The sequence below is a fragment of the Myxine glutinosa genome, chromosome 8 (genome assembly GCF_964187855.1).
Source record: "Myxine glutinosa chromosome 8, kmMyxGlut1.1, whole genome shotgun sequence".
Classification (NCBI taxonomy): Eukaryota; Metazoa; Chordata; class Myxini; order Myxiniformes; family Myxinidae; genus Myxine; species Myxine glutinosa.
This window is the reverse complement of record NC_136268.1, coordinates 108,569,919-108,596,300: the sequence shown is the minus strand read 5'-3', so window position 1 is coordinate 108,596,300 and position 26,382 is coordinate 108,569,919. Positions and strand designations below refer to the sequence as shown.

Below are 26,382 nucleotides of genomic sequence, written 5' to 3'. Positions count from 1 at the left end.
TCCCAGAACGACTCCCTCAATTTTGGAAATAGCCCTGCCAAACTTTCTGTGGAACCTTCTGGGGTCCCAGCCGGTGGCCTCCGGTGGGTGGGAGGTTTCATAATTATGACTTTGAGTTTCCTCCCGTATTATTCATACAAAGCATTTACATAGCTCAGAGTATTTATTTGTCTCATTGCACAGACACCTCACACCTGTACGCTTTACTGTTACTGTGGGCATTCTCTGTTGTCGGTTATGGTTATGTGGTTAAAGTTATGGTTTATGTGGTTAAAGTTATCTGATATTAAGGATTACAACTAGGTGCTGACTGACCCTTTTCTCTTTCTCTCCGACAAAGAGTAAAACCCGAAACGTCAGAACATCATGATTGTATTATCTTGTGTAACCAAAACAGACTAATAGTTTTGTGCTACAATAGGTAACTACATTTCTATGTTATTTGACGCAAAATCCGCCAATGTAAATCCAAAACTAAATATACAGTCTCAGAAACTCAAACAAAAAGGTCTTCAAAACTGCCTCCCAAGTTGTTATTTTGTTACAACTTTCCGAATTACGGAATTGATAATCAAGTGAAAAATCATTTTCATTCTGGGAACAATTCAGGGGTTCTAAGACATCACCTGACTCCATATTACCTGCAGGCCAGGTGTGTAATGGCGCTTTTCCACTGCGGTACCGTACCGTACCGTACTGTAACCAAAATCCGTTTTTCCATTGCCAAGCAAACCGTACCGTACCTAAGTACCCGTGCTAAATTTGGTTCCTGCTATGGATAGGTACCAAGCGAGCCGAACCCGGAGCTATGGGTGGAGCTAGCAATACTGCAGACCGTTTTGGGCGTTTTCTTTTTGTCACTTCAGATAACTCCGCCTATTTTAACGGTTCTGTTGTGTGATGGAAAAACGACACAGGGATTACCGTACCGTACCGAACCATACTGTACAGTGCCGTACCGTACCGTTCTGTGCAATGGAAAAGCACCACAAGTGTCAGGGTTTGCCAACATACATGCAGACCAGTGTGGACATGTATCAGGAATGCATCTGAAAAATCCTCCATTAACCGTTTTCATTCTCAGAAAATCTAACGAAACCGCACACCCACAAAATTGTGAAATTCATGCCTCAGAAGGAATTAGCAGAAAGGTGGGCAAATAAATTAAAGAATACGGAAAAGTAGAACAATGCGACTGTGTCGCCAATATGCCTCCGCATAGTCCCACAACAGGTAGATGCCATCACTCTGCATATGTATGGGTAGGAGATCACGTTTGTGAAGTTTCGTGTCGATTGGATAAGGTTAGTTTTTTATCCAAGATGGTTGCCAAACCACGTGACCTATGACATCATCATTGTCAAACTATATACAACAGTGCTGTTACATGATATTTGTAAAATTTTGCATCGATAGGGTGAGCGGTTTCAGATATATAATTATTTAATATTTCCCTTCAATCCAATATGGCTGCCAAACCATGTGACCTGTGATGTCATAAATTTAATATTTCAACACAAATAGGTCATAGATCATGTGCATTCAATTTAAGATTTTTAGGATAAGGAATTCGATTAAATTTTTTTTGGCTGGTATACCACTTCACCTATGATGTCATCATTATCATGCTTTTGTTCCCCATTGGGAGTACTTGACAATGTGCCAAGTTTCATTTTTTTCCATTTAGTGGTTTCCGAGAAATAATTTTTTAATTATTTGCTTTTAATCCAAGATGGCTGCCATACCACGTGACCTATGCCGTCGCAATTATCATAAAAACATTCTGCATGGGTGTCACTCCTACCCTGAAAGTTTCATCTCAATTGGACATATGGTTGCTGAGGAAAACGAGGTTTAGCCCGAACGGATGGACGGACGGACAGACGGACAACCCGAAAACATAATGCCTCCAGCGACTCGAGGCATAAAAATGAAAGTATTCCAACATTATTTATTTGCAAATATTCAATTTTCCCACATTTGTAATGAAGTATCGATACAAGTGAAGATACAAGATACAGCGCATATATAGGTGCCGATATACAGTCACGTGAAAAAGTAAGTACACCCCATGTAAAGTTTTGACTTTTTCAACATATTTCAACATACAGCTACTTGATCTTCATTTCAACAATATTGATAGATAAAGGTGATATAATAGAACAAATATCATGAAACATTTACATTTTGTAGTCCATTGTATAATTTAAATAAACATAAATGCAAATTTCGCATGTGGAAAAAGTAAGTACACCCCTACATTTATCACTACTTCAAATACCTAAAATTAGAATCAGGTGCACCAGCTCAGGTGCAAATGATTAGAACATCGTTAGAGAGGATCTTGAAGGAACCTGTCTTATTTAAACCTCAGACATTTAGTTTGGTTTGCTCTTTGTTGTTGAAGTGTGCGGCCTCACCATGCCTAGATCAAAAGAGCTCTCTGAGGCCTTCAGAAAGAAGGTTATAGATGCCTACGAGTCTGGGAAGGGATTTAAAAAGATCTCCAAACAATTTGAAATCAATCATTCGACTGTCTGGGAGATCATCTACAAGTGGAGAAGATTCCAAACAACTGCCAACTTGTTCAGGCCAGGCCGCCCCAGCAAGTTCAGCCCGAGAGCAGACCGCAAGATGCTGAAAGAAGTCTCTAAGAATCCCAGAATGTCATCACGGGTCCTACAGGTAGCTCTTGCCACTGTTGATGTCAAAGTGCACGAGTCTACCATTAGAAAGCGGCTGCACAAATTTGATCTACATGGGAGGTGTGCCAGGAGGAAACCTTTGCTGTCCAAAAAGAACATCAGGGCAAGACTAAAGTTTGCCAATGAACATCTAGGCAAAGACCAGCACTTCTGGAACAATGTGCTCTGGACAGATGAGTCAAAGGTAGAGCTATTTGGCCACAGTACCAGAAGACATGTTTGGCGAAAACCAAAGACAGCATTTGACCACAAGAATCTGATACCAACTGTAAAGCAAGGTGGTGGAAATATTATGGTTTGTGGCAGCTTTGCTGCATCAGGGCCTGGGCAGCTCACCATCATAGAATCCACTATGAATTCTTCATTGTACCAGAGGGTGCTTGAGGATAATGTGAGGCCATCTGTCGGAAAGTTGAAGCTCAACCGAGGGTGGACCTTGTAACATGACAATGAGCCTAAACATACCAGTAAATCCACCAAGGAATGGCTGAAAAGAAAGAAATGGAGGGTTCTGGAATAGCCAAGTCAAAGCCCGGATCTAAATCCCATCGAGATGTTGTGGGGGGATTTGAAATGGGCTGTGCATGCAAGAAACCCCTCAAACATCGCACAGCTGAAAGAATTCTGCATGGAGGAGTGGGCAAAAATTTCTCCCAGTCGATGTCAGAGACTGGTAGACAGTTATAAGAAACGCCTACTTGAGGTTGTTTCTGCCAAAGGGGGCAATACCACCTATTAGAACCAAGGGTGTACTTACTTTTTCCACATGCGAAATTTGCATTTATGTTTATTTAAATTATACAATGGACTACAAAATGTAAATGTTTCATGATATTTGTTATATTACATCACCTTTATCTATCAATATTGTTGAAATGAAGATCAAATAGCTGTATGTTGAAATATGTTGAAAAAGTCAAAACTTTACATGGGGTGTACTTACTTTTTCACATGACTGTGTGTGTGTGTGTGTGTGTGTGTGTGTGTGTGTGTGTGTGTGTGTGTATATATATATATATATATGTATATATATATATATATATATATATATATATATATACTCGTATAAAGCCCGTCAAAAATGACGGGTTGGAACAGTTTAGTTGACATGTTGTTTTGTTACAGAAACAAACGTCTTTCCACAACCCTTCCTTAACCGATTGGAGCAGTTTATTGCCGCACAAAATGGCATTTTAACAGTTGTCTGGCTTTTAAAATCTGGGACATGTTCAAAACAAACGAGATCCGCGAAGTGAGTCGGTGGAGTCGTGCTAAGCAAGATGGCGACACGGCAGCTACACTTTTCACTGAGTATGAGCGCTCTATATATTTTCAATTCAGTGCTCGTGCCGCGCGTGTATATAAATTAAATAGTAATTAAGCAAGGTAATAAGGAATAAGGAAAAATAATAAAATCTTTGGGGAAACGCCGGCCGTTTTTGTCGCAATTAGGCTAATACAGAATATAAAATCGAACTGCAATCGCCGATGACAGCAAATGGCGACTCGCATCATCGTATGTATAAATTAAATATTAATTAACCCTTGTCCACACAAGGGGGGGTCTTTTTAGCCTTGTATTCAGCCTAAGAACACCTGCCTTGTGTGTACAAGGGTTAAATAAAGTACAGTACAGTAACAAGGAATAAGAATAATATAAATCTTTGGGAAAACACCAGCCACGATCGCGTAAATGCGAAACACACCCTCGTGTCGGGGAGGTTTTGACGCATTTAATTCAGCGCGTAAATTGGAAACCGCGTTCGAGGAAGCCGCGTTGGAAGAAGTTTTACTGTACTTGTAGGATTTTTAGTTTCAGGTAATATTGTTGTTAAGATATTTGTATGAAATGGAAATGACTTTCGTAAAAGGTGAAAAGAAGTGTTTGTGAAGGAAAAAGGAAGACGCGGCAAAGAAGCCGGAAGAGGAGGAGCTTTAGAGAGGAAGAGATGGCCAGGAGAGAGATACAGCCGTAGAGTCACATCGTGGCTGCGAGCAGACATTTTTTATATTGGTCACAAATGAGTTGAGGCTTCCCGGGAAAGGGATTGCCTGCGACGTCACATATTGCGAGTGCAATTAAACCTGCGTCTTAGGTTTTATGATCAAGAGTGAGTCATTGTTGGAGGGAGCCAGCGCCTCCATTACAAGCGTATACGCCATTTTGTCCTTGAAGAGGCTGTCAGCTTGGTGCTTCATTGGGATTGTCATTGGGATTCCCATATCAACATCATTGTGTGGAGCGCCGTTGGCTTCCATATCGGCTCAATTCCCATATCGACCTCTCACCTCGTAACTCCTCATCCACAGCCACGCCAATAGCTGCCTGTTGTTTCGCTGTTCTGCACGATTTCTACCTTCACCACGTTGGGATTTGTGCACTGACTTTGAGGAATGTTACATTCCACTCACGTTTGGCGTATCGTGAGTTTATGGCTTTGAGAGCATTGGGGAATGATGGTACCATCATATGTATTGTTCATTTGATGCAAGTGACATTTTTATTGTACTTTCTTTAATAGTGTTATTATTGTGTATGTGAGAGTTCTTAATACAATTACTTGTTTTATTCTACACAATTGCATTGGTGTGGTTTTACCATGGTTTATTAGAACACTCAAAATAACAAATCTTTCTGCCGTGTTCCCTATACAAACTCTGAGGTGCACCGTAACCGGGGTTTGGGGAGGTAATACGTAAAAATATATAGATGCAGATATATAGATAGAGCACAGATATAGATGCAGATATGGAGATAAAGCGCATGTATAGATGCATGTATGTAGATAAAGCGCAGATAAAGATGATGCAGATATATAGATAGAGCACAGATATAGATACATAGATAGAACTAAGCCAGTAAGAATCATATCATTGAAGATGTCATTAACATTTCGCATGCAGCACCTGGTTGTGGGTTGCATCATTGCTGGGAGTGCGGCAAGGCCACTGATGCAGTGCCTCTTGTAGTGTAAAGCAGGAAATTGTAATTTGTCCAGGGTGCCGGCGATAGCTTGCCTACTTGTCACTCTTGGATCTTGTCACTCTTGGTTATCCCAGAAGGGCAGATCCAAGGACACTCTTGGATCTACCCTTCACGAAAGACAACGTGGGATCTTCATGTGGTGGCAGATGGGTTCTCCAGCCTAAGCACCAGGATGATCGTTTTTAGCTGAGTCGGGATTCGAACCCTGTCTAGACAACTTGGAGGCGAATATGCATACCTATGTAGACCTTAACATACCTTAAAGTAGAACAGAAGTCGATTTCCAAAATGTATGATTTGCAAAATTTTATCCTAAATATACGTTTCGCTTCATCGCAAGTTTAATTATCGCTTATAGGTTTCTGAACACTCAACAGAAAACGATGAGGATAGTATATAATGTATGAAATGGTTCACAACATTGTTACACCTTTTTCCACATTCGATTTGAATTTTGTCTGGTCGACCAGCTCTGTGGTGTCTGTGGTTGATGTCAGATCTTTGACGGAGTGACAAGTCGTGAACGTGTCCACGATTAGGAACCAAACCCAGACAAAATCACCATTCCATCGCAGGGTGTGGGCATGTCAACATAACCCAAAGAAATCTCAATTCGAACAGTAGTGCAATGACACCCACAATGGTGAGAGCAACGCAACCAGACTTCACCCACACAGTCGCAACAAATCCGTGGCCTTTCGATGTTAGGATTAATTCTAGAATCCCACAACTTAAGTTTTATTATACCCAGACTACAGGATCCTTACATTACATCACTTGAAGAAGATAACATTGAGTAGGAACCTCAAAAGAGAATGCGACAACAGTATTTCTTTATGTATATATGGTCGAGGCTCATGGAAGAGCTAGAGCAGAATGGAAGGGAATAAAATGGAAAGGGGAAACATCAACAGTAGAGAATAAATGAGAGTGAGAGATCAAGGGCAAAGGAGGAAGGCCATGTTGGGGTGAACAAGCTGCACACAAGATGAATGAAACAGACGAAGGAGAGAGCGAGGATGAAACAGAAAAGGAACAAATAAACTAACAAACGAAAAGAGGTGAAGTAAATGTGGGTTCATCACAATAATCTGGACAAGAAAACTGCTTGGGAATGGGGTATTGGGGTAATATGGGGGTAGAACAGATCATAAGGATTGATGGGGAGGTTGGTTCCACAGGTGAGAGAAAAGAGGTGCAAATGAGTGGAGGTGAGCAGTGAACCTGGATTTTGAGAGTTTAACAAGAGGGTTACTGGCAGACCTTTTGCTGGCAGACTACTGGCAGACAAATCTGGAGTTTTGTCCATTTTTGTCTTCTTACAATGCAGGCATGTTCGTCTATAAACATTACAATGTAGGCATGTTTGTCTAATGACCTTCTATACACGTGCCAATTTTTATGACGATCGGATCTTCCGTTGCCGAGATCTGAGGGGTAAGGGGGGAAAGGCAGTTTCAGGAACCTTCTGTGGAAAGTTTAGGTTTCTCTGAATGATGTTCTTGACTGAAAGGTCATTAGGATGGAAAGTGAATGAAAATGGTATTATTTGTTAAGTTTGGCTCAGAAAGTTCTAAAGATGTCTGTCTATTACTGTCTATCAATCAAGGTCCAATGCCAGGGGGGTTGACTCAGCCTGTCATCCTTCCGAGGTCGGCAAATTGAGTACCAGTTCAAGCAGCTTGCCATCGCTTTCCAAACCCATTCCATATGAAGCACTTGGCAAGCCGCTCGCCTAGCCACTCGACAAGCATGGCAAGCGATTAAGAGAGATGCTTTGTTATGTTAGCAAAAATGGCCGTCGCCGTCAAATTTAAAACGATACTAAAACCAATGAAATACTCAGAAGCTTACCCCTGTTATGTGTACTCATAATATTATTAGTCCCCGTTGGACTTAGTCTAAAACGGGGGCTTATGGATTGGGTCTCGTCTGTCTGTCTGTTTGTTTGTGCGTCTGCCACCATATCTCAGATATGGACAGATTTTGTTTATACTTGGCACAAAGACAACACATTACGGTATACATAAGCACATCGTTTTGTTTTGCGATGCGATCAAAGATGGCCGGCTGGCGGCCATTTTAGTTGTAAAAAAATGCGACGTTGAACATGTACTGCACCCATTTATCAGACAGGCATTTACCGATCTTGTTCAAACATTGCACACAGATCATGAATGATGGCTGATATAGGTACGTCATTTATTTTCGATATCAGATCCAAGATGGCCAACTGGCGGCCATTTTGTTACTTAAACGTGTCCCCAACCATTTCTTGAACATGCATGGTGCGATTTAGTTCAAACCTGGCACAAGCAGAGTACATGATGGCATAAGCATGCACTTCACTTTATTTTCTGATCTGAGCAAAGATGGCCGACTGGCGGCCGATAACTCCATACAGCATTACTAAAACCATGGGGGCTATGACATTTTATGTCTTTTTCTTCTTGTTGAAATGTGCATTTTATACTTTTATCGTTACTTCTACTTTTCATCCTAATTATTTAATATCTATTACAAACACGCAACTCCCTCCCACTACCAAAAAAATGGACAATGGCATGTCCATGAGGGCTCCTCCTTCTACTTCGCCATTTATTAGTCCCCGACTGGTGTCACTGGAGGGGACTATAGGTTTAGGTTTGCTCTCCGTCTGTCTGTCCATCCATCCTGTCGTTTTTCCGACTTTTTCCCCAATCCTTTTAACATATTCAATTGAAATTTGGAACATGGCTTTATTATGATAAGTTACAGAACAACGTTTGAGTTTCAGGGTGTTTCGTCAATTTTACACAGTTATGCCTTGTTTGAATTTTTTTTGAAAGTACCACATCGGTAGTGGACATGTATTCCAAAGCATTTCTCGCTCTTGTTTAACTTTGTCTGTTCCTCATACTCTCTAACTGCTGCTAACACAATAAATTCGTTTTGGGAAGTTCTCGGATCAGGTAAAACTGAAAACGTCGGACAGCATTTGTTTGACTACCAAGTGGGATAGCATTGTTTATACATGGTGACTTCCATGGTGTTAAGCGGTTGCGAGCACTCCGTTCCGTTGGAGTGTTTTACAGAATAGAGCGCTTTGAATCAAGCAAGCCGCTTGGCAAGCAATAAGCAAGCTGTTTGCTAACAGAACACACCCTATTACATTTTATTGATCCTTACTGCTGCATGCTTATCCTTGGCCCATTACAAATGGCTGTACAGTACTGCAGCAGGATCTTTGCCCAGTTGTTGCTTCAAACTTCATATGTTTGTGAATGAAACATCCGCATACACCATTTCATCAACACTAGAGGATCCAGCGTGCCATTGACCTTGTGCCTGTCGATCAGATCTTGGGAGATCGTATTCATTTTTCTCAACCTGAGGATGTTTTCCTCTTTGACCTTTTTTGACAATATTCACTTCTGTGTAGATGGGAATTTCTTTCGCTGTACCACTACTGTTTGAAGTTTGACTCTGCACTGGATTGACGTCTGTTTTTCCTAAAGCAGAAATTACTTTGAGGTTCAAATTATTGCTTTTCTTGCCTTTCTTATTTACCTCAGCATAAATGTGCTTCTCAGGAGATGCCTTTACCTCCTCATCTGCCGATGAACTGGGCATTTGCACAACTGGCATTTTAGCAAGAGAGTAGATGCATCCTTTAGGTTCCGTAGTTTTGGTGGGTTTTGCTACAGCATAAATGGCAGTGGGGCCTACTTGTGCAGGCGTGGTATTTCTGTTGTACGAGCTTCCAACACCAGAACCTGACACAGCATTTCCAAGTGGTAGAAGGGCCTTTCTTTGACACCCAGCGTTAGCGTATATGGTGTTTTGTGTAGGAGTCATGTAATTTGAGCTATGGCGCTCCCTCTCGATGACAGGTGAGAGAGTAGAATATACAGTTGTGACGTTGTTGCTTGGTTGATACTCCTGAAATGAGATCAAAATCAATTATTGTAAAAAGAGCAATACTGCACTGTGTATCGTGTGAATATATATATATATACACACACACATACATACTCTTTTTCCTGTTTATGTATCACCTCCATCACCTTTAAAATAAACTTATAAGCGTGTAGGTCGCGTTGTGTCATTTGCATTTTAAAGGTATGTATGATCAATCTCATATACAGTGCCTTCAGAAAGTATTCCCACCCCTTGACTTTTTCACATTTTTTTTGTGTTACAGCCTGAATTTAAAATGGATTCAACCGAGATTTTTTATCACTGATCTACACATAATACCCCATAATGTCAAAGTGGAATTTGTTCTTTTAGAAATGATTACAAATTAAATAAAAATGCAAAGCTGAAATATCCTGAGTCAATAGGTATTCAACCCACTTTCATTTGACACTCCAAATTGAGTTCAGGTGCATCCAATTACTTTCATCATCCGTGAGATGTCTCTACAACTTGAGTTGGCAAGAATTGGACATTCCTCATCCCTCAGATCGGCAGTCTGCAGCCTCCTCACTCTCTGCAGACCTGGACAAAATCACAGACTGCGCGAACAAGTGGAACATGTCTTTCAATCCTGACAAATCTCACACTCTTACGATGTCTCTCCGAAAAGACCGACTGGACAACCCTCCTATCTACTTTCTGAATAATCCTCTCCAAGAAGTTCTGTCACTCAAGCTTTTGGGTCTCACTATCTGCCATGATCTTTCCTGGGAAAAGCACATTTTCAAGCTGGCCTCCAAAGCCAGTCGCCGACTGGGCATCCTCCGTCGTGCGAAGTCCTTCCTTGGCACAGCTGAGCTCCTCACCACAAACAAGGCTTTCATCCGCAGCTCAATGGAGTACTGCTCTCCCTTCTGGGCTGGTGCTCCTGCCTCACAGCTAGCTCGTCTTCACGCTGTTGAAACCAAAGCGTTTAGAATCATTGGAATCTCCCGCGATGACGCTATCTCCGAGGGCCTTTCACTTACTCACCGCAGGCAGGTTGGTGGTCTTTCCGTCTTCTACCGACTCCTCTCCGGCCTTGCTCCCCCAGCTCTCTCTGGGCTCTGTCCCCCAAATATTCCTGCAGGTCGCACAAGATCTGCCTGCAACCCTCTCATGGTTAAACTGTCAAAATCAAGACTCTCTGCTCACCTTCACTCCTTCATTCCTCTTTTCTCCCGCCTCTGGAACAAACTAGCTCACTCTCTTCAATCCCACTCCTCCCTCCAGGTCTTTAAAACGGCTGTTCACCACCATCTCTTATCTTCCCCAATCCAAAACCTTGATCTTTTCTAACCCCGCTAATTTCACCCCAAATCCACTTTTTTGAGGTGATTTTTGTCTTCTTTCCTGGAAGTCCTTGGTGTCCTTGTGTTTTATACCTATCCTGCCTCCCCCCAGGCCCTCTCCCTACCACACATCTGCCGATGTCCCTGCTCTCAAATGTTGTGTTTGTGTGCTTCCTCCCCTTCCCTCCCTATCTTGTCGACCGCTCCCCTTTTTATATACTTTGTTTGCTTGTTTGTTTGATTTGTTTCTTTGATAAATGTTAGCTCTTTCACGAGCCTCGACTCTGTATACAAAAAAAAAAAAAAAGTCCGCAATCCATACGTGGAGATTTCCATGGATACCATAGAAGGAGAGTTTTGAGCAGAGTGGGGTGCCAGACCGTATCGAAGGCACGTGATATGTCGGGGGAGACAGCTCTGATTTTCTGTTTGGCATTGAGGACCTCCATCCATTGTTGAGACATCAGAAGCAGCATGTCTAGAATAGAGTGGCCTGGTCTGAAACCAAATTGATGATCGGAGATCAAGCCATTGGAGAAGAGGAAGGATTTGATATCCGAAGCAATGATGGATTCCATGACCTTGCTGATGATGGGGAGCAGGTTGATTGGTCTGCAGTTGCAAGGATCTGTTTTTGCACCTTTTTGTGTAAAGCGGTAATGTTGGCTGATTTCCAAGCTGATGGCAGATGACCTTGAGCAAAAGAGATGGTGAAGAGAACAGAAAGAGGGAGTGAAAGAGCGGCAGAGCAGGATTTTCGGACCGGTGGGCTGATGCCGTCTGGTCCAGTTGCTGAATCAGAGTCGAGGATTGACAGAAACTTATCCACCTTGTCAGGAGAGAAGGACACAGAGTCCAGGAGCAGCTGGGTATGACTGGGTACAGTGGGTACTGAGAGAGATGGGTTTGGGACAAAATATCTTGAGGCAAACACAGAGTTGAGGCATTCAGCTTTTTCACGTGTGGAGTCAGCTGTGTGGCCGTTTGAGGTAAGGGAGGGGATGGAAGGGGAACAAACACCAGAAACAGATTTGACCAGACGCCACGACGATTTGGAGGAGGGAGACAGGTTTGAGAGTTCAGTCTTGAGAGTGGAGAGATATTGTTTCCTTGGTCTCCTGAGGGTAGACACACACTTGTTTCGGGCTTTGTGAAAGGAAATGAGATTGCCTTCCGTTGGATTTGCCTTCCAGGATGCGAAGGCAAGTTGTTTCAGGGCGACTGCCTCACCACAAGATTCCGTGTGCCATGGATGCGATGAAGGGTATGACAACTGAAGACGGGATGGGGCAAATCTGTGCATGAGAAAGAACAGTTTACTTTGGAAGAATTCCCAGGATGAGTTGATGTCAGAGGCAGTAGAGATGGGAGACCAGTCCAGATGATTGATGGCTGCTTGAAGACCGTGCCAGTTGCCTTGAGTGAAATGCCAGAGTCGTCGACGCTGAGGAGGCTCTCTGAGAATGGCCAGAGAGATGTCCACTTTAACAAGCATATGGTCAGATGAACCAATTGGAGCAGAAGAAGAGCAGCAGACATTTGCAGGAAAGTTTTGCATTTGCAATGCCGACATTTGCATTGACATCAGCAGACATTTGCATTTGCTGGTTTTCTGATGAGGCCCATTTTCCTCCTTATGGGCCTGTGAACTCCCAATAAATGCATATAATGGGAATCGACACCCCGACCTAGTGCTTGAGCAACCTCTCCACTCAGAAAAATGCACTGCCTGGGTTGCAATCAGTAAGCATGAAATTTTCACCCCTTTCTGGTTTGAGGATGAAATGGACAAGGCATTGGCTGTCAATACAAAACGTTACATTCAAGGCAGTCACAGGGGGGTTAAGAGAGAGAGGAACAATCGTTTCAACAGGATAAAGCCACTGCCCACACTTCAAATGATTCACTGAATTGGCTCAACACACACTTTGGTGTGAGACTCTTCAGTCAAAGACTTGCTGTTGAAAGGGCCCCACACTCACCATATTTCTATTTTTGGGGCTATCTGAATGAAAACATCTGCAGAGGAAGGATGCAATCAAAGGAAGAACTCAAAGGTACAATTGTCGACAAAATTTGCTTAATTCCTACAGCAGAATGCATCAGCATGATCAACCAAGGTTATCTGTGCCCAAACTTGTGCCATTTGAGTGATAAATGAGGATTTTTATGTTGAATAGTATGGTTTCTTTTTATGTGGGAGTCACCCTGTATATAGAAGGCCGAGAACAAAAATCGTATTTTGAATAAATAAAAAATAAACAACCAGGATGATAATAAATCAATGCATTCAATCGAAGTAGAGGATGTAGAAGGTGGATGTCGAGACAGACTATATAAACAGGTACGTTAAGCTTGCACACTTGGCGAGAAAAGGAAAATGTGATAATTTTGACATCAAGGCAGGCTTTTGATAAATTATCGACACAGACAAATAATGTTAATACATCACAAAATGTTACCTGCACACATATTCCTGCATAAATGATTCAAAGCTTGTGCCTTTATACATGCTCCGACAAAGGCCCTATGCCTATACATAGGAACCTATATACAAGTTCCTACACAGACACCTCCCTTGTTGTCCTCACTCGCACGCAACAAATTGATCAATTATACTAAAATACGCAATTTGGCGTCTGTCTGTCTGTCTGATGATGATTTTTTGACCGCGATACATTCCGTCGTTATTTATCCAACCAAACTTGACTGGATGACTAAAGGTTACACAATGAAGGTTGTAGCGCATTCATTTGCCCCCCTCCCCAAGGGGATTTCTCCCCCGAGCGGGTTTTCCCCACCATTGCCGTCAATGGGGTTGCGTGTTGAGGTGTATATCCATGTTAAGTTAGCTTTATCGTGGCGTTTTTCCAAGGTCGCTTCTAATAACAAAACTAACAATAATAGCATTATATTAATGTTATTACAAAACAATATTAATACCAATAATATCCTCCCTCCCCAAGGGGTTTTCCTCCTTGAACAAACGTCGAGTCAACCTTTATAAATAGCTTATCATGGGGTTTTCGTGGGAGCAACGGCCCAACGACCTGTAGCAGAAACAAAATTATTATAAACCACAAACACCTATGTTTAGCTTTTTTTAACATTCGTTATGCTGTGTATAACACTAAATAAAGAAATTTGGAGGAATACCGACATCCATGAGGTAGGTTTTACTTACAGAATGGAGCCAAGATCTACTGTGCTCTATATACCCTACAAGGGTAGGGTAAATAACATGACCCTTCCTGCCGCTAACATGGCGTTTTTCGTCGTGAACTTTTGAAACTCGCTCCTGCTGTTTAACACGAAACTGAAAGGGAGGAAGACTGGGGTGTGCTCACTTACCAAGCAGCTAGCCAGTGCTTGCCAAGCCAGCTGTTCCTTAACGGTTTTGAATGGAGTGCTTGCTCGAATGCTTAAACCACTTGGCGATCTCTCCACAAGAAACTTGGTAAATGAACACACACCCAATGTTCTTGAGACCCGACCATAGATCGACTGTAATCTATAGACCCCAAAGAGGAATGACCCTTCCTGCCGCTCCCTTAGTGAGTGGTTGTACTAGTTTCTGCCTGGGTGAGGCTAGTTTTGTTTTGAGGGGCTAGTTTTGAGGGGTCCTAACGGGTTTCTTTCAAAAACCACTACACGAAGTGATAACCTCAGTGCTTTGATCCTGACCTAAGCAGAGCTTAGCAAGAGTGACACTTCTTAAGTCAGGTTCATGTCTTTGCAACATTTTCTTTCTTCACTTATGTGTAGCTTATCTGTCATCTGTGTGAAAATGTCTCGATGACACAGTCCTCACACAAAACATCAAGAAACACCGGTTTTTAAGAACAGGATTAGTTCGACGACATGCCAGGCTTGTTGATTTTGATCGACTGTGACCATCAAATATTTCCAGAAAAAACTTTTCCTTGAGCTTGAGCATACAAAAATATCTCACTCAATACAATACAATAAGAAAACTCAAAATGAGTCTCATGGGTTTCATGTAATGTCCCCAGCTGTTATTGCCTACCCTCTGTCATACTAAGCACATACAAGTTGATTTCGAGTTACATTGGTCTTTTTTAAGCCGCTTCAATATTTGGTTATGTCCTTCCTTCCACCGATCCATCAAAAATAAAGAAGAAAAACCTTTCTAACGCACCGTGTTTAATGATAAAGGTTCTAAAGTGTAATTCTAATGGGTTCTAAAGGATAATTCTAAAGTGTAATTCTAAAAGGTTCTAAAGGGTAATTCTAATGGGTTCGAAAGGGTAATTCTAGTGGGTTTTAAAATTTAAAGGTAAATTCTAATGAGTCCTAAAGTGTTATTCTAATGGATTCTAAAGGGTTTTAAAGGGTAATTCTAACGGGTTCTAAAAGGTAATTCTGAGGGTTCTAAAGGGTAATTCGAAGGGGTTATAAAGGCTAGTTTTGAGGGGTCCTAATGGGTAATTCTAATGGGTTTCGTTCATTTTTAATCTTTCCCTATTTCATATAAAAAATGCAAAATTGAACCACTTCCTTTGGACACGTGTGTGATTTTTTTTGTTTATTTTTCAAGAGGAAACTTGCGCCAAAATAATTTTCAATCTACATTTTGTATCAAGTACAAAATCTACTTACTGTACAAAAAACGTTTCAATGTTTAATGTAAGAATTTTTATAAAAGAAAATAAAATATTATCGGGCTCACCTGATTCATTGAAGAAACACTCTCTTGATGAGCACTTGATGTTCCTCTTTCATTTATTTTCTTATCTGTTAATTAAACATTCCGATGAAACAGTATTACAATGCGTATATTATAGATATGCGTGACGGATTTACACACATGGTAAACTGGTAGTGTGAAGACGTATTCCAAACATCCAATGTGCTTTTGTAAGCACAATTCAAGCCTCATGGAACAACTTCTCAACATGAATGTATGCACACAGATACACGCATATGTACATGTGCACACAAGACCAAATTAAAGTTAGAAAAGAAAGAAATTGATCTTTGTTGTATAAAAGGAAACTAATACATACAGAAAAATACACAAAGATGTAAAGTGTGATCAAGATCATATGATGTGAATATTAAATTATTACAGAATGTAACGAGAGAGGTCATAGAACACGATACCCAATGTAATGTTCAAATATATAACTTCAATTTTAATAACATAATGATTTTAAAGATCGTTAAGAGAAAATCTGGAAGTTTAGCGCTACTGAAACCGCAGGGTTCAAAATAAGCGGTGGCCCGGGTGTCACATGCCACCGAAAACTCTGGCGGGCCACCAAAACCTGGTCCTGGGTGGCTCGTGTGGCCACTTGAGTCAAAATATTTGTTATATATCTTTTTCATTGATGTATTCGGTCGTTACTTATCATTATGCAATCTCAACCAACTTATCTTGCCAAGGGGAATACGGCAAAGGTTGTAGCGTCTTAACTTGCTCCCCCCACCAGGAGTTCCGAAGGTGGAGTGATGCAAATTATCTTCATAAATGTGTATCATTTAGCGCCACTTCCGGTGATAGTGGGAGAGGGAATTATGAGTGACGCTTCAGAACCCTCAATTGTATCATGAGCAAGAGGACTCCCTCCATGTTATTGTCACACTCGCTTAGCCTACGTTGCTTTGGACTCAACTACAAAAAATCCAGAGGAATTCCCAAGTTATATTGCCTTTTCCCATCTTGGGAAGGTGCATAATATTGTTGCGGATATGGGATTTGGCCTCCATCCATATCCGCTTGTAAATATTCCCCTATTTCCCCAATACTTCCCAACTATCCCCAATCCCCCATTCCCTAGTCCCATTGTCTGTAAACAACACTCTGTAGCCCCGACCTTCCCCTATTTCCCCCCTTAAATGTCGTGCCCAGGTTCACCGCATCTCACGTAGACAACTATAGGACATCTTGCTAGTTATTCTTAGTCTATGTCAGTTAAGGACTCGTTTCCATTAATTCTGACTCTTCGTTGCACCAGAATGTGATTGTATGGCACCGTTAGAAAGTTTAGGACCTCCCAATACCTCCCCGCAGCTCTTCCTCATGGTACAACAACAACAACAACAACAGCGGCGGCGGCGCGGGGAGTGTGCGTCCTCACTCCGGCTTGGTTAGCCGCCATTGAACATGTGCTCCGACGGGGTTACCACGCAGGGGCTCGCTGTCAGCTCCTCATCAAGGGCGGAGCCCGGTAACCCCCCCGCACCCAATAGAAGCGGTGGACCGATTCCATCTGGGGCAGAGCTAACGAGCCGAGGGCGTGTCACTCCCCGCTGAGCATGCGCAGAAAGAGGGAGGTGACGTCAGATGCGCCCCCAGCTTGGAGAGAGAAGACGCCACCTCCGAGCACTGAAATACCTCCCCGCATCTCTGGACCGGACCGTGTTGATTCTGCCCCTGAGCCAAGGTGCACCTTGAGCTATCGACTGCCTGTCCTTCCCTGCCATCAATCCCCGTGTAAGTCAGTCTTGTCCCGTTTGTCTGTGGTCTGTCGGGGCTAGATAAGACTGTGTCTAAGTGCCCATCTTTCTGTGCTTTACCTCTTACCGTGTAATCTACCCGTTTCTGCATCACCAATATTATATCCTCCTCCGGAGGTCTTGAGAACTGTACCCCTTGTGTCGTTGCATTTATCCCAGCCGTTGTGTCCTTTCCTTCATTGATTTAGCATAGCGCGACTTGGTCAACGTCGAGTGGAATCGGGCGGGATAGGGTTCTAATCGGGGAGTAACTGTGCGGACGCGGTAATACCAAACCGCTCGGTAAACTAACATCTAAAACCGCGTCTGTAACAATTGGTAGCAGCTTGAGCGTCATTCCACCTTATCGTGACATTTTTCAAAGGCCACTTCAAATGCCAAAAGTAATAACAAGAATAATTATGATAGTGAAGGAGCTGCGCTCCAACGCGAGTCGAAAGAATTGACGCAACCAAAGACGGAATTCGTCCGAGTTGCTTTATTGAAACAAAACAGCTCAGGTATTCTCCCAAAAGCCCGTTTATCGGGCAGCAATATATATACACATTTATGTCGGGAAGTTTGCCCGGCAAAAGCTATACCGGGCATGCCCGGGTGTCAAGGGCGAGCCTTGGAAAGGCGAGTCTGGACCTGCCCGGGCGTGCTTGGCTGCGGCCTGGCAAGTCGAGGCTGGGCGTGCCCGGGCGCTCTGGACGAGCACTGGAAAGGTGAGAGCGGGCATGCCCGGACGCTCTGGGCGAGCCCTGGAAAGGCGATAGCGGGCATGCCCGGACGCTCTGGGCGAGCCCTGGAAAGGCGATAGCGGGCATGCCCGGACGCTCTGGGCGAGCCCTGGAAAGGCGATAGCGGGCATGCCCGGACGCTCTGGGAGAGCCCTGGAAAGGCGAGAGCGGGCATGCCCGGGAAAGACGAGACCGGGCGTGCCCGGGAGGTTCGGGCGTGCCCGGGAACAGTGAGTCCGGGCATGCCCGGGAGAGGCGCGTCTGGCCGTGTTCTGGCCGGTGCAAGGCGATTGTGTGCATCCAGCGGTAACCGCTACACACGCCCCTCCAGAATCGACCTGCACCGGCAGGGTCAATTTAAGGGGGGTCCGGATGACCCGGCCGAAGCGACCCCTGGAGGGTCGTGGGGAGGGGTCCGACGTGGTGGTGGGTGGTCGAGCGGGGGGAACTGTGGACGGGGGGCGGCCTCGCCGCGGAGGAAGGGCCAACCGTGGTGGTCGGTCGACGTCCATGTGCGCCGGTTTGAGGCGGTCCACAGAGATCCGGTCAGACCGGCCGCCAACGTCGACGACAAAGGACTTGTCGCCCCGTCGCAGGACCCGGAAGGGCCCGTCGTACGGCGGCCGGAGTGGCCCCCGGTGCGCGTCATGACACACAAAGACGTACTCCGCTGTGCGAAGCGCCAGGGGGACGTAGGACTGGGGGCCACCGTGGCGGGACGTTGGCACGGGGGCAAATCGGCGGGCGGCCTCCTGGAGGTCCGAGCGCTGGTGTGCGGCGGACCAGGGACTGGTAGCGTCGGGCACGAACTCGCACGGGACGCGGAGCGGCTGGCCGTAGACGAGCTCGGCGGCGGACGCCCGGAGGTCCTCCTTGGGGGCCATGCGGAGGCCCAAAAGGACCCACGGCAGCCGGTCGGTCCAACCGTCGTCCTGAAGGCCGGCCATGAGTGCGGCCTTCATGGAGCGGTGAAACCGCTCGCACAACCCGTTGGCTTGGGGGTGGTAGGCCGTGGTGCGGTGCAGCGTGACCCCCAACGAGCGGGCGAACGCACCCCAAAGTTCGGACGTGAACTGTGGGCCGCGGGCGGACGAGATGTCCGCCGGTGCGCCGAAGCGCGCGACCCAGGTGGCGATGAACGCCTGCGCCACGTCGGCGGTGGTGGTGGAGGTGAGGGGCACGGCCTCCGGCCACCTGGTGGTCCTGTCCACCATGGTGAGCAGGTGGGTGAACCCCCGCGATGGGGGCAGGGGACCCACCAGGTCCACGTGGACGTGGTCGAAACGCCGTGCAGGCACGGTGAAAGGTGCCAGCGGGGCCTGGGTGTGGCGGTGGACCTTGGCCCGCTGGCAGGCCGTGCAGGCGTTGGCCCAGTCGCGGACGTTCCGTCGAAGGCCGTGCCAGACGAAACGCGCCGACACCAGCTTCTGAGAAGCTTTCCGGCCCGGGTGAGAAAGGCCGTGGATGGAGGCGAAGATGCGGCGCTGCCAGGAAACGGGCACGATGGGGCGAGGCTGGCCCTGGGAGACGTCGCAGAGCAGGACGGTGCCCGCGAAGGGGATGTCGGCCAGGCGGAGGCCCGTGTCCGCCGCCCGGAGGGCCTGCACCGAGGTGTCGGTGGTCTGGTCGGCCGCCATGAGCGCGAAGTCCACGCCGAGGTGGACCGCGTTCGCGCTGGCCCGAGAAAGACAGTCGGCAACAGCGTTGTCTTTGCCGGCGACGTGCCGGATGTCCGTGGTGAATTCCGACACGGCGGAGAGGTGGCGCTGCTGGCGGGCCGACCACGGCTCCGTGACTTTGGCCATTGCGTAGACCAACGGCTTGTGGTCGACGAAAGCCGTGAACGGGCGGCCCTCCAGGAGGTGTCGGAAATGGCGAACGGCCAGGAATAGACCGAGCAGCTCGCGGTCGAACGTGCTGTATTTTAACTCGTTCGGCCGGAGCTGCCGGCTGAAAAAAGCGAGTGGCTGCCAAACCCCGTCCACCCATTGTTCATGGACGGCGCCCACCACGTAGTTGGAGGCGTCCGTAGTGAGGGTGATGGGCGCGTTGAGCACCGGGTGAGCCAGCAGCGTTGCGTCGGCGAGGGCCCGTTTTGTGCTCGCGAAGGCCGCGTCCATGGCCGCGGACCAAACGATGTCATGCTTGGCCGGCTTGCCCCGGAGGGCCTTGTAAAGGGGCCGCGTGAGCTGAGCAGCGCGATGCACGAATCGGTGATAAAAATTCACCATGCCGAGGAACTCTTGTAGGGCCTTGATGGAACGGGGACGCGGGAACGTGGTGATGGCCTCGACCTTGGTCGGCAGCGGCACGGCCCCGGTCTTGGTGATGCGGTGGCCCAAAAAGTCAACGGTCGTCGTGCCGCAGTGGCATTTGGCCGGGTTGACAATTAAGCCGTGCTCGCTGAGGCGACCGAACAGTGTTCGGAGGTGGAGGAGGTGCTCGGCGCGGGACGTGCTGGCGACGAGGATGTCGTCCAGATAGACGAAAAGAAATGGCAGGTCGCGCAGCACGCCGTCCATTAAGCGCTGGAACGCCTGGGCCGCGTTCTTGAGGCCAAACGGCATCCTCAAAAATTCGAACAGGCCGAACGGCGTGATGACGGCCGTCTTCGGGACGTCGGCCGCCCGGACAGGTACCTGGTGGTATCCCCGTATCAGGTCAATTTTGGAAAATATGACCCGTCCCGCCAAACGGGCGGAAAAGTCCTGGATGTGTGGGATCGGGTACCTGTCGGGGGTGGTAGCGTCGTTGAGGCGGCGGTAGTCGCCACACGGGCGCCATCCGCCCCCCGGCTTTGGCACGATGTGCAGTGGTGAGGCCCACGCGCTATTGGAGCGCCGCACGATGCCGAGGTGCTCCAACGCGTCAAACTCGGCCTTTGCCACGGCGAGCTTGGCCGGGTCGAGGCGGCGGGCGCTGGCGTAGACCGGCGGGCCCATAGTGGGTATGTGGTGCTCGATCCCATGCCGCACTGCGACGGCCGAAAACGTCGGCCATGTGAGGGCCGGGAATTCCGCGAGCAGGCGAGCGAACTCGTTCGCCGTCGGGAGGGCGCACGCCAGTTCGGTCGGCGCGGAGCTGCTCATCGTGCACGCCAGGGAGCTGAAGGTCTCGGCGTTGACAAAGCGACGATGTTTGACGTCGACCAGCAGCCCGTGCGCGCAGAGGAAGTCGGCGCCCAGCAAAGCCATGAGGAAGCAGGCGGTCACAAAGGTCCACTGAAAGCGCTGGCTGCCGAAGCAGAGGGTGACGTTGCGCGGGCCGAAGGTGCGTATAGCCGAGCCATTAGCAGCGACCAAAGAGGGGCCGCAAACGGCGTCCCGCCTGTCCTGCTCGGAGGTGGGTATGACGCTCAGTTGGGCGCCGGTGTCACAAAGGAAACGCCGCCCGGACGCTTTGTCCCGAATAAAAAGCAAGTTGCCCGAGTGGCCGGCGCTCATGGCTGGGAATGAACGCCGGCCCGGCCGTTTCCCGACTTGCCGAAAGTGCACGGGGGTCGGCAGGTCCGAACTTGGCGTGGTAATAACACCATGCCTGGTCAGGTGGAGGCCCCGGCCGTCGTGTCGGAAGCGGTCGGTGCGGCGTGGTGGCCGCCAGTTTCACCGGCAGTTCGGCCTCCAACCGCGCAGGGTGCTCGGGCGTCGTGGGCGTCGCCTCGGACGGCGGCAGGCTCCAGCTAGCCGCGCCGATGTGTTGGCCCGCCGAGGAGATCTTATCGGCTTCCCTGGCGAGGGCGCGGGGATTGGTGATCGACGTGCCAGCCAGGGTGAGGCATACAGGGTGAGGCAGCTGGCGAAGGAACAACTCGCGGAACAGAAAATCCGGAGAGTGCTCACCGAGCAACGAGAGCATATAGTCCATGCGCTCGGACGGGCGCGTGTCGCCGAGCTCGGGCAGGTCGAGCAGGCGCCGTGCGCGTGCCGCCGGTGAGAGGGCGAAAGCGTCGAGGAGGAGCGTCTTCAGCGCGTCATACTTGTCGGCAGCCGGCGGGTGCTCGAGGAGGCTCAGGGCGCGGGCCGCGGTGGCGGAACCGAGCGCTGCCACGACGTGGTGGAAGCGGGTGTCGTCTGCGGTGATGCCTCGCAGGGCGAACTGGGAGTCCGCCTGGGCGAACCAAACAGCCGCGTGAGCCTCCCAGAAGGTAGGCAGTTTAAGAGTCACTGCCGTGTCCATGTCGGTAGGTCACCAGTGAAGGAGCTGCGCTCCAACGCGAGTCGAAAGAATTGACGCGACCAAAGACGGAATTCGTCCGAGTTGCTTTATTGAAACAAAACAGCTCAGGTATTCTCCCAAAAGCCCGTTTATCGGGCAGCAATATATATACACATTTATGTCGGGAAGTTTGCCTGGCAAAAGCTATACCGGGCATGCCCGGGTGTCAAGGGCGAGCCTTGGAAAGGCGAGTCTGGACCTGCCCGGGCGTGTTTGGCTGCGGCCTGGCAAGTCGAGGCTGGGCGTGCCCGGGCGCTCTGGACGAGCACTGGAAAGGTGAGAGCGGGCTTGCCCAGACGCTCTGGGCGAGCCCTGGAAAGGCGATAGCGGGCATGCCCGGACGCTCTGGGCGAGCCCTGGAAAGGCGATAGCGGGCATGCCCGGACGCTCTGGGCGAGCCCTGGAAAGGCGATAGCGGGCATGCCCGGACGCTCTGGGCGAGCCCTGGAAAGGCGAGAGCGGGCATGCCCAGGAAAGACGAGACCGGGCGTGCCCGGGAGGTTCGGGCGTGCCCGGGAACAGTGAGTCCGGGCATGCCCGGGAGAGGCGCGTCTGGCCGTGTTCTGGCCGGTGCAAGGCGATTGTGTGCATCCAGCGGTAACCGCTACAATAGCATAATAATAATATTCGCATTACAGTACAGTATTGCAAAATAATAATAAATAAATAATAATAATAGTAAAAAGATGTTTATACGACAAACGTTACTATATTATACTACAAACTTTGGTATGCGGGTGTCCTCTGATACCTCAGGGAGATGGATGCCCCTGCCTTGCATAACTCCAGCTTACCTGTGGGAAAGGTGTAGTACCTTACCTTACCAGGGTAACTGTCCGCAGCCATGCGATTTAAATGGCAGATGGCTCTGCACATCTGGTGGATGAGAGTCTAGTTGACTCCAACAGCACGGGCGGAAGAGGGTAAATTCCCCAACGGCCAGCAGAGAGACGGAGAGGAGTGGCAATCCCCCGTCTATACCACGCACTTACCCATGTGTACCAGCCATAGTATGGCAAGGCTGTAGGAGCTGTGCTCCCACGTAAATCGGAAGAATGGACGCGACAAAAAGCTGGAATTCGTCCGAGTTTCTTTATTGGGTCAACTCAACTCGGGTACTCTGAAAAGCCCGTTTATCGGGCAGCAATATATATACACATTATCCCGGAGCGTTTGCCTGGGAAAGGCGAGACCGGGCGTGCCCGGGCGTCCTGGGCGAACCCTGGAAAGGCGAGTCTGGACATGCCCGGGCGTCCTGGACGAGGCCTGGCAAGTCGAGAGCGGGCATGCCCGGGCGTCCTGGACGAGCCCTGGAAAGGCGAGGCTGGGCGTGCCCGGGCGTTCTGGCGAACCCTGGAAAGGCGAGTCTGGACATGCCCGGGCGTCCTGGACGAGGCCTGGCAAGTCGAGAGCGGGCATGCCCGGGCGTCCTGGACGAGCCCTGGAAAGGCGAGGCTGGGCGTGCCTGGGCGTCCTGGGCGAGCCCGGCATGGTGATCGCTCCGCGTCCTCGGTAGGTGCAAGGCAATTGTGTATACCCAGCGGTAGCCGCTACACACGTCCCCCCAGAATCGACTTGCACCGGCAGGGTCAATTTGAGGGGGGTCCTGATGACCCGGCCGAAGCGACCCCTGGCGGGTCGTGGGGGGGGGGGGGGTCCGGTGTGGTGGTGGGCGGTCGAGTGGGGGGCACCGTGGATGGGGGGCAGCCTCGCCACGGCGGAAGGGCCAACCGTGGCTGTTGGTCGATGTCCACGTGCGCCGGCTTGAGGCGGTCCACCGCAATCCGGTCCGACCTGCCGCCGATGTCGATGACGAACGACTTGTCGTCCCGTCACAGGACCCGGAAGGGCCCGTCGTACGGCGCCCGGAGTGGCCCCCGATGTACGTCATGACGCACAAAAACGTACACCGCTGTGCGAAGCACTGGGGGGACGTAGGACTGGGGGTCACCGTGGTGGGACGTCGGCACGGGGGCAAACCGTTGGGCGGTCTCCTGGAGGTCCGAGCGCTGGTGAGCTGCGGACCAGGGACTGGTAGCGTCGGGCACAAATTCGCCCGGGCCGCATAGCGCCTGGCCGTAGAGAAGCTCGGTGGTGGACGCCCGGAGGTCCTCCTTGGGGGCCGTGCGGAGGCCGAAAAGGACCCACGGCAGCCGGTCGGCCCAACCGCCGTCCTGAAGGCCGGCCATGAGCGCGGCCTTCATGGAGCGGTGGAACCGCTCGCACAACCCGTTGGCTTGGTGGTGGTAGGCTGTAGTACGGTGGAGCTTGACCCCCAGGTTGCGGGCGACCGCGCCCCACAGCTCGGAGGTGAACTGCGGCCCGCGGTCCGACGAGATGTCCGCCGGTGCACCGAAGCGGGCGACCCAGGTGGCGATGAAAGCCTGCGCCACGTCGGCGGTGGTGGTGGAGACGAGGGGAACGGCCTCCGGCCACCTGGTGGTCCTGTCCACCATGGTGAGCAGGTGTGTGAAACCCCGTGATGGGGGGAGGGGGCCCACCAAGTCCACGTTGACGTGGTCGAAATGTCGTTCGGGCACGGTGAAAGGTGCCAGCGGGGCCTGGGTGTGTCGGTGGACCTTGGCCTGTTGGCAGGCTGTGCAGGTGCTGGTCCAATCGCGGACGTCCCGTCGAAGGCCGTGCCAGACGAATCGCGCCGACACCAGCTTCTGGGAAGCTTTCCGGCCCGGGTGGGAAAGGCCGTGTAGGGAGGCGAAGATGCGGCGTTGCCAGGTAACGGGCACGATGAGGCGAGGCTGGCCTTGGGAGACGTCGCAGAGCAGGACAGTGTCCGCGAAGGGGATGTCGGCCAGGCGGAGGCCCGTGTCCGCCGCCCGGAGGGCTTGCACCGTGGTGTCGGTGGTTTGGTCTGCCGCCATAAGCGCGAAGTCCACGCCGAGGTGGACCGCGTTCGCGCTGGCCCGAGAAAGACAGTCGGCCACGGCGTTGTCTTTGCCGGCGACGTGCCGGATGTCCGTGGTAAACTCCGACACGGCGGAGAGGTGGCGCTGTTGGCGGGCCGACCACGGCTCCGTGACCTTGGCCATTGCGTAAACCAATGGCTTGTGGTCGACGAACGCCGTGAAGGGTCGGCTCTCCAGGAGGTGGCGGAAATGGCGAACGGCCAGGTGTAGACCGAGGAGCTCACGGTCAAACGTGCTATATTTGAGCTCGTTCGGCCGGAGTTGCCGGCTGAAAAAAGCGAGTGGCTGCCAAACCCCGTTCACCCATTGCTCATGTACGGCGCCCACCGCGTAGTCGGAGGCATCCGTGGTGAGGGCGATGGGAGCGTTGAGCACCGGGTGAGCGAGCAGTGTTGCGTAGGCGAGGGCCCGCTTTGAGTTTTTAAAGGCCGCGTCCATTGCTGTGGACCAGACGACGTCGTGCTTGGCCAGCTTGCCCCGGAGGGCTTCGTAGAGGGGCCGCATGAGTTGAGCAGCGCGGGGCATGAAGCGGTGATAGAAATTCACCATTCCCAGGAATTCCTGCAGGGCCTTTATGGAGCGGGGGCGCGGAAACGTGGTGATGGCCTCGACCTTTGTTGGCAGCGGCACGGCCCCGTTCTTGGTGATGTGGTGGCCCAAAAAATCAACGGCCATCGTGCCGAAGTGGCATTTGGCCGGGTTGACGATGAGGCCCTGCTCGCTGAGGCGCCGGAACAGTGTTCAGAGGTGCTCGGCCCGGGACGTGCTGGCGACGAGGATGTCGTCCAGGTAAACGATGAGGAACGGCAGGTCACGCAGCACGCCGTCCATCAAGCGCTGGAACGCCTGAGCTGCGTTCTTGAGGCCAAACGGCATTCGCAGGAATTCGAATAAGCCGAACGGCGTGATGACGGCCGTTTTTGGGATGTCGGCCGCCCTGACAGGTACCTGGTGGTATCCCCGTATTAAATCGATCTTCGAAAAAATGACCCGTCCTGCCCAACGGGCGGAAAAGTCTTGGATGTGCAGGATCGGATACCTGTCGGGGGTGGTAGCATCGTTAAGGCGGCGGTAGTCGCCACATGGGTGCCAGCCGCCCCCTGGTTTTGGGACGATGTG

The 26,382-nt window shown here is 49.5% G+C and overlaps 1 protein-coding gene across 1 annotated transcript in view; it reads right to left on the bottom strand.

The window, feature by feature from the left end:
* Positions 1-5,180: 5,180 nt before the first annotated feature.
* The window catches only part of LOC137432826 (uncharacterized), a 398,393-nt gene continuing 377,191 nt past the window's right edge, over positions 5,181-26,382 (bottom strand). The window contains exons 13-14 of the mRNA XM_078783985.1: positions 15,613-15,677; positions 5,181-9,612 (exon numbers count right to left, since the gene is read on the bottom strand). Coding sequence (XP_078640111.1) covers positions 8,941-9,612; positions 15,613-15,677 — 737 coding nt within the window. The 3' untranslated portion in view covers positions 5,181-8,940. The remainder of the gene's footprint in view (positions 9,613-15,612; positions 15,678-26,382) is intronic.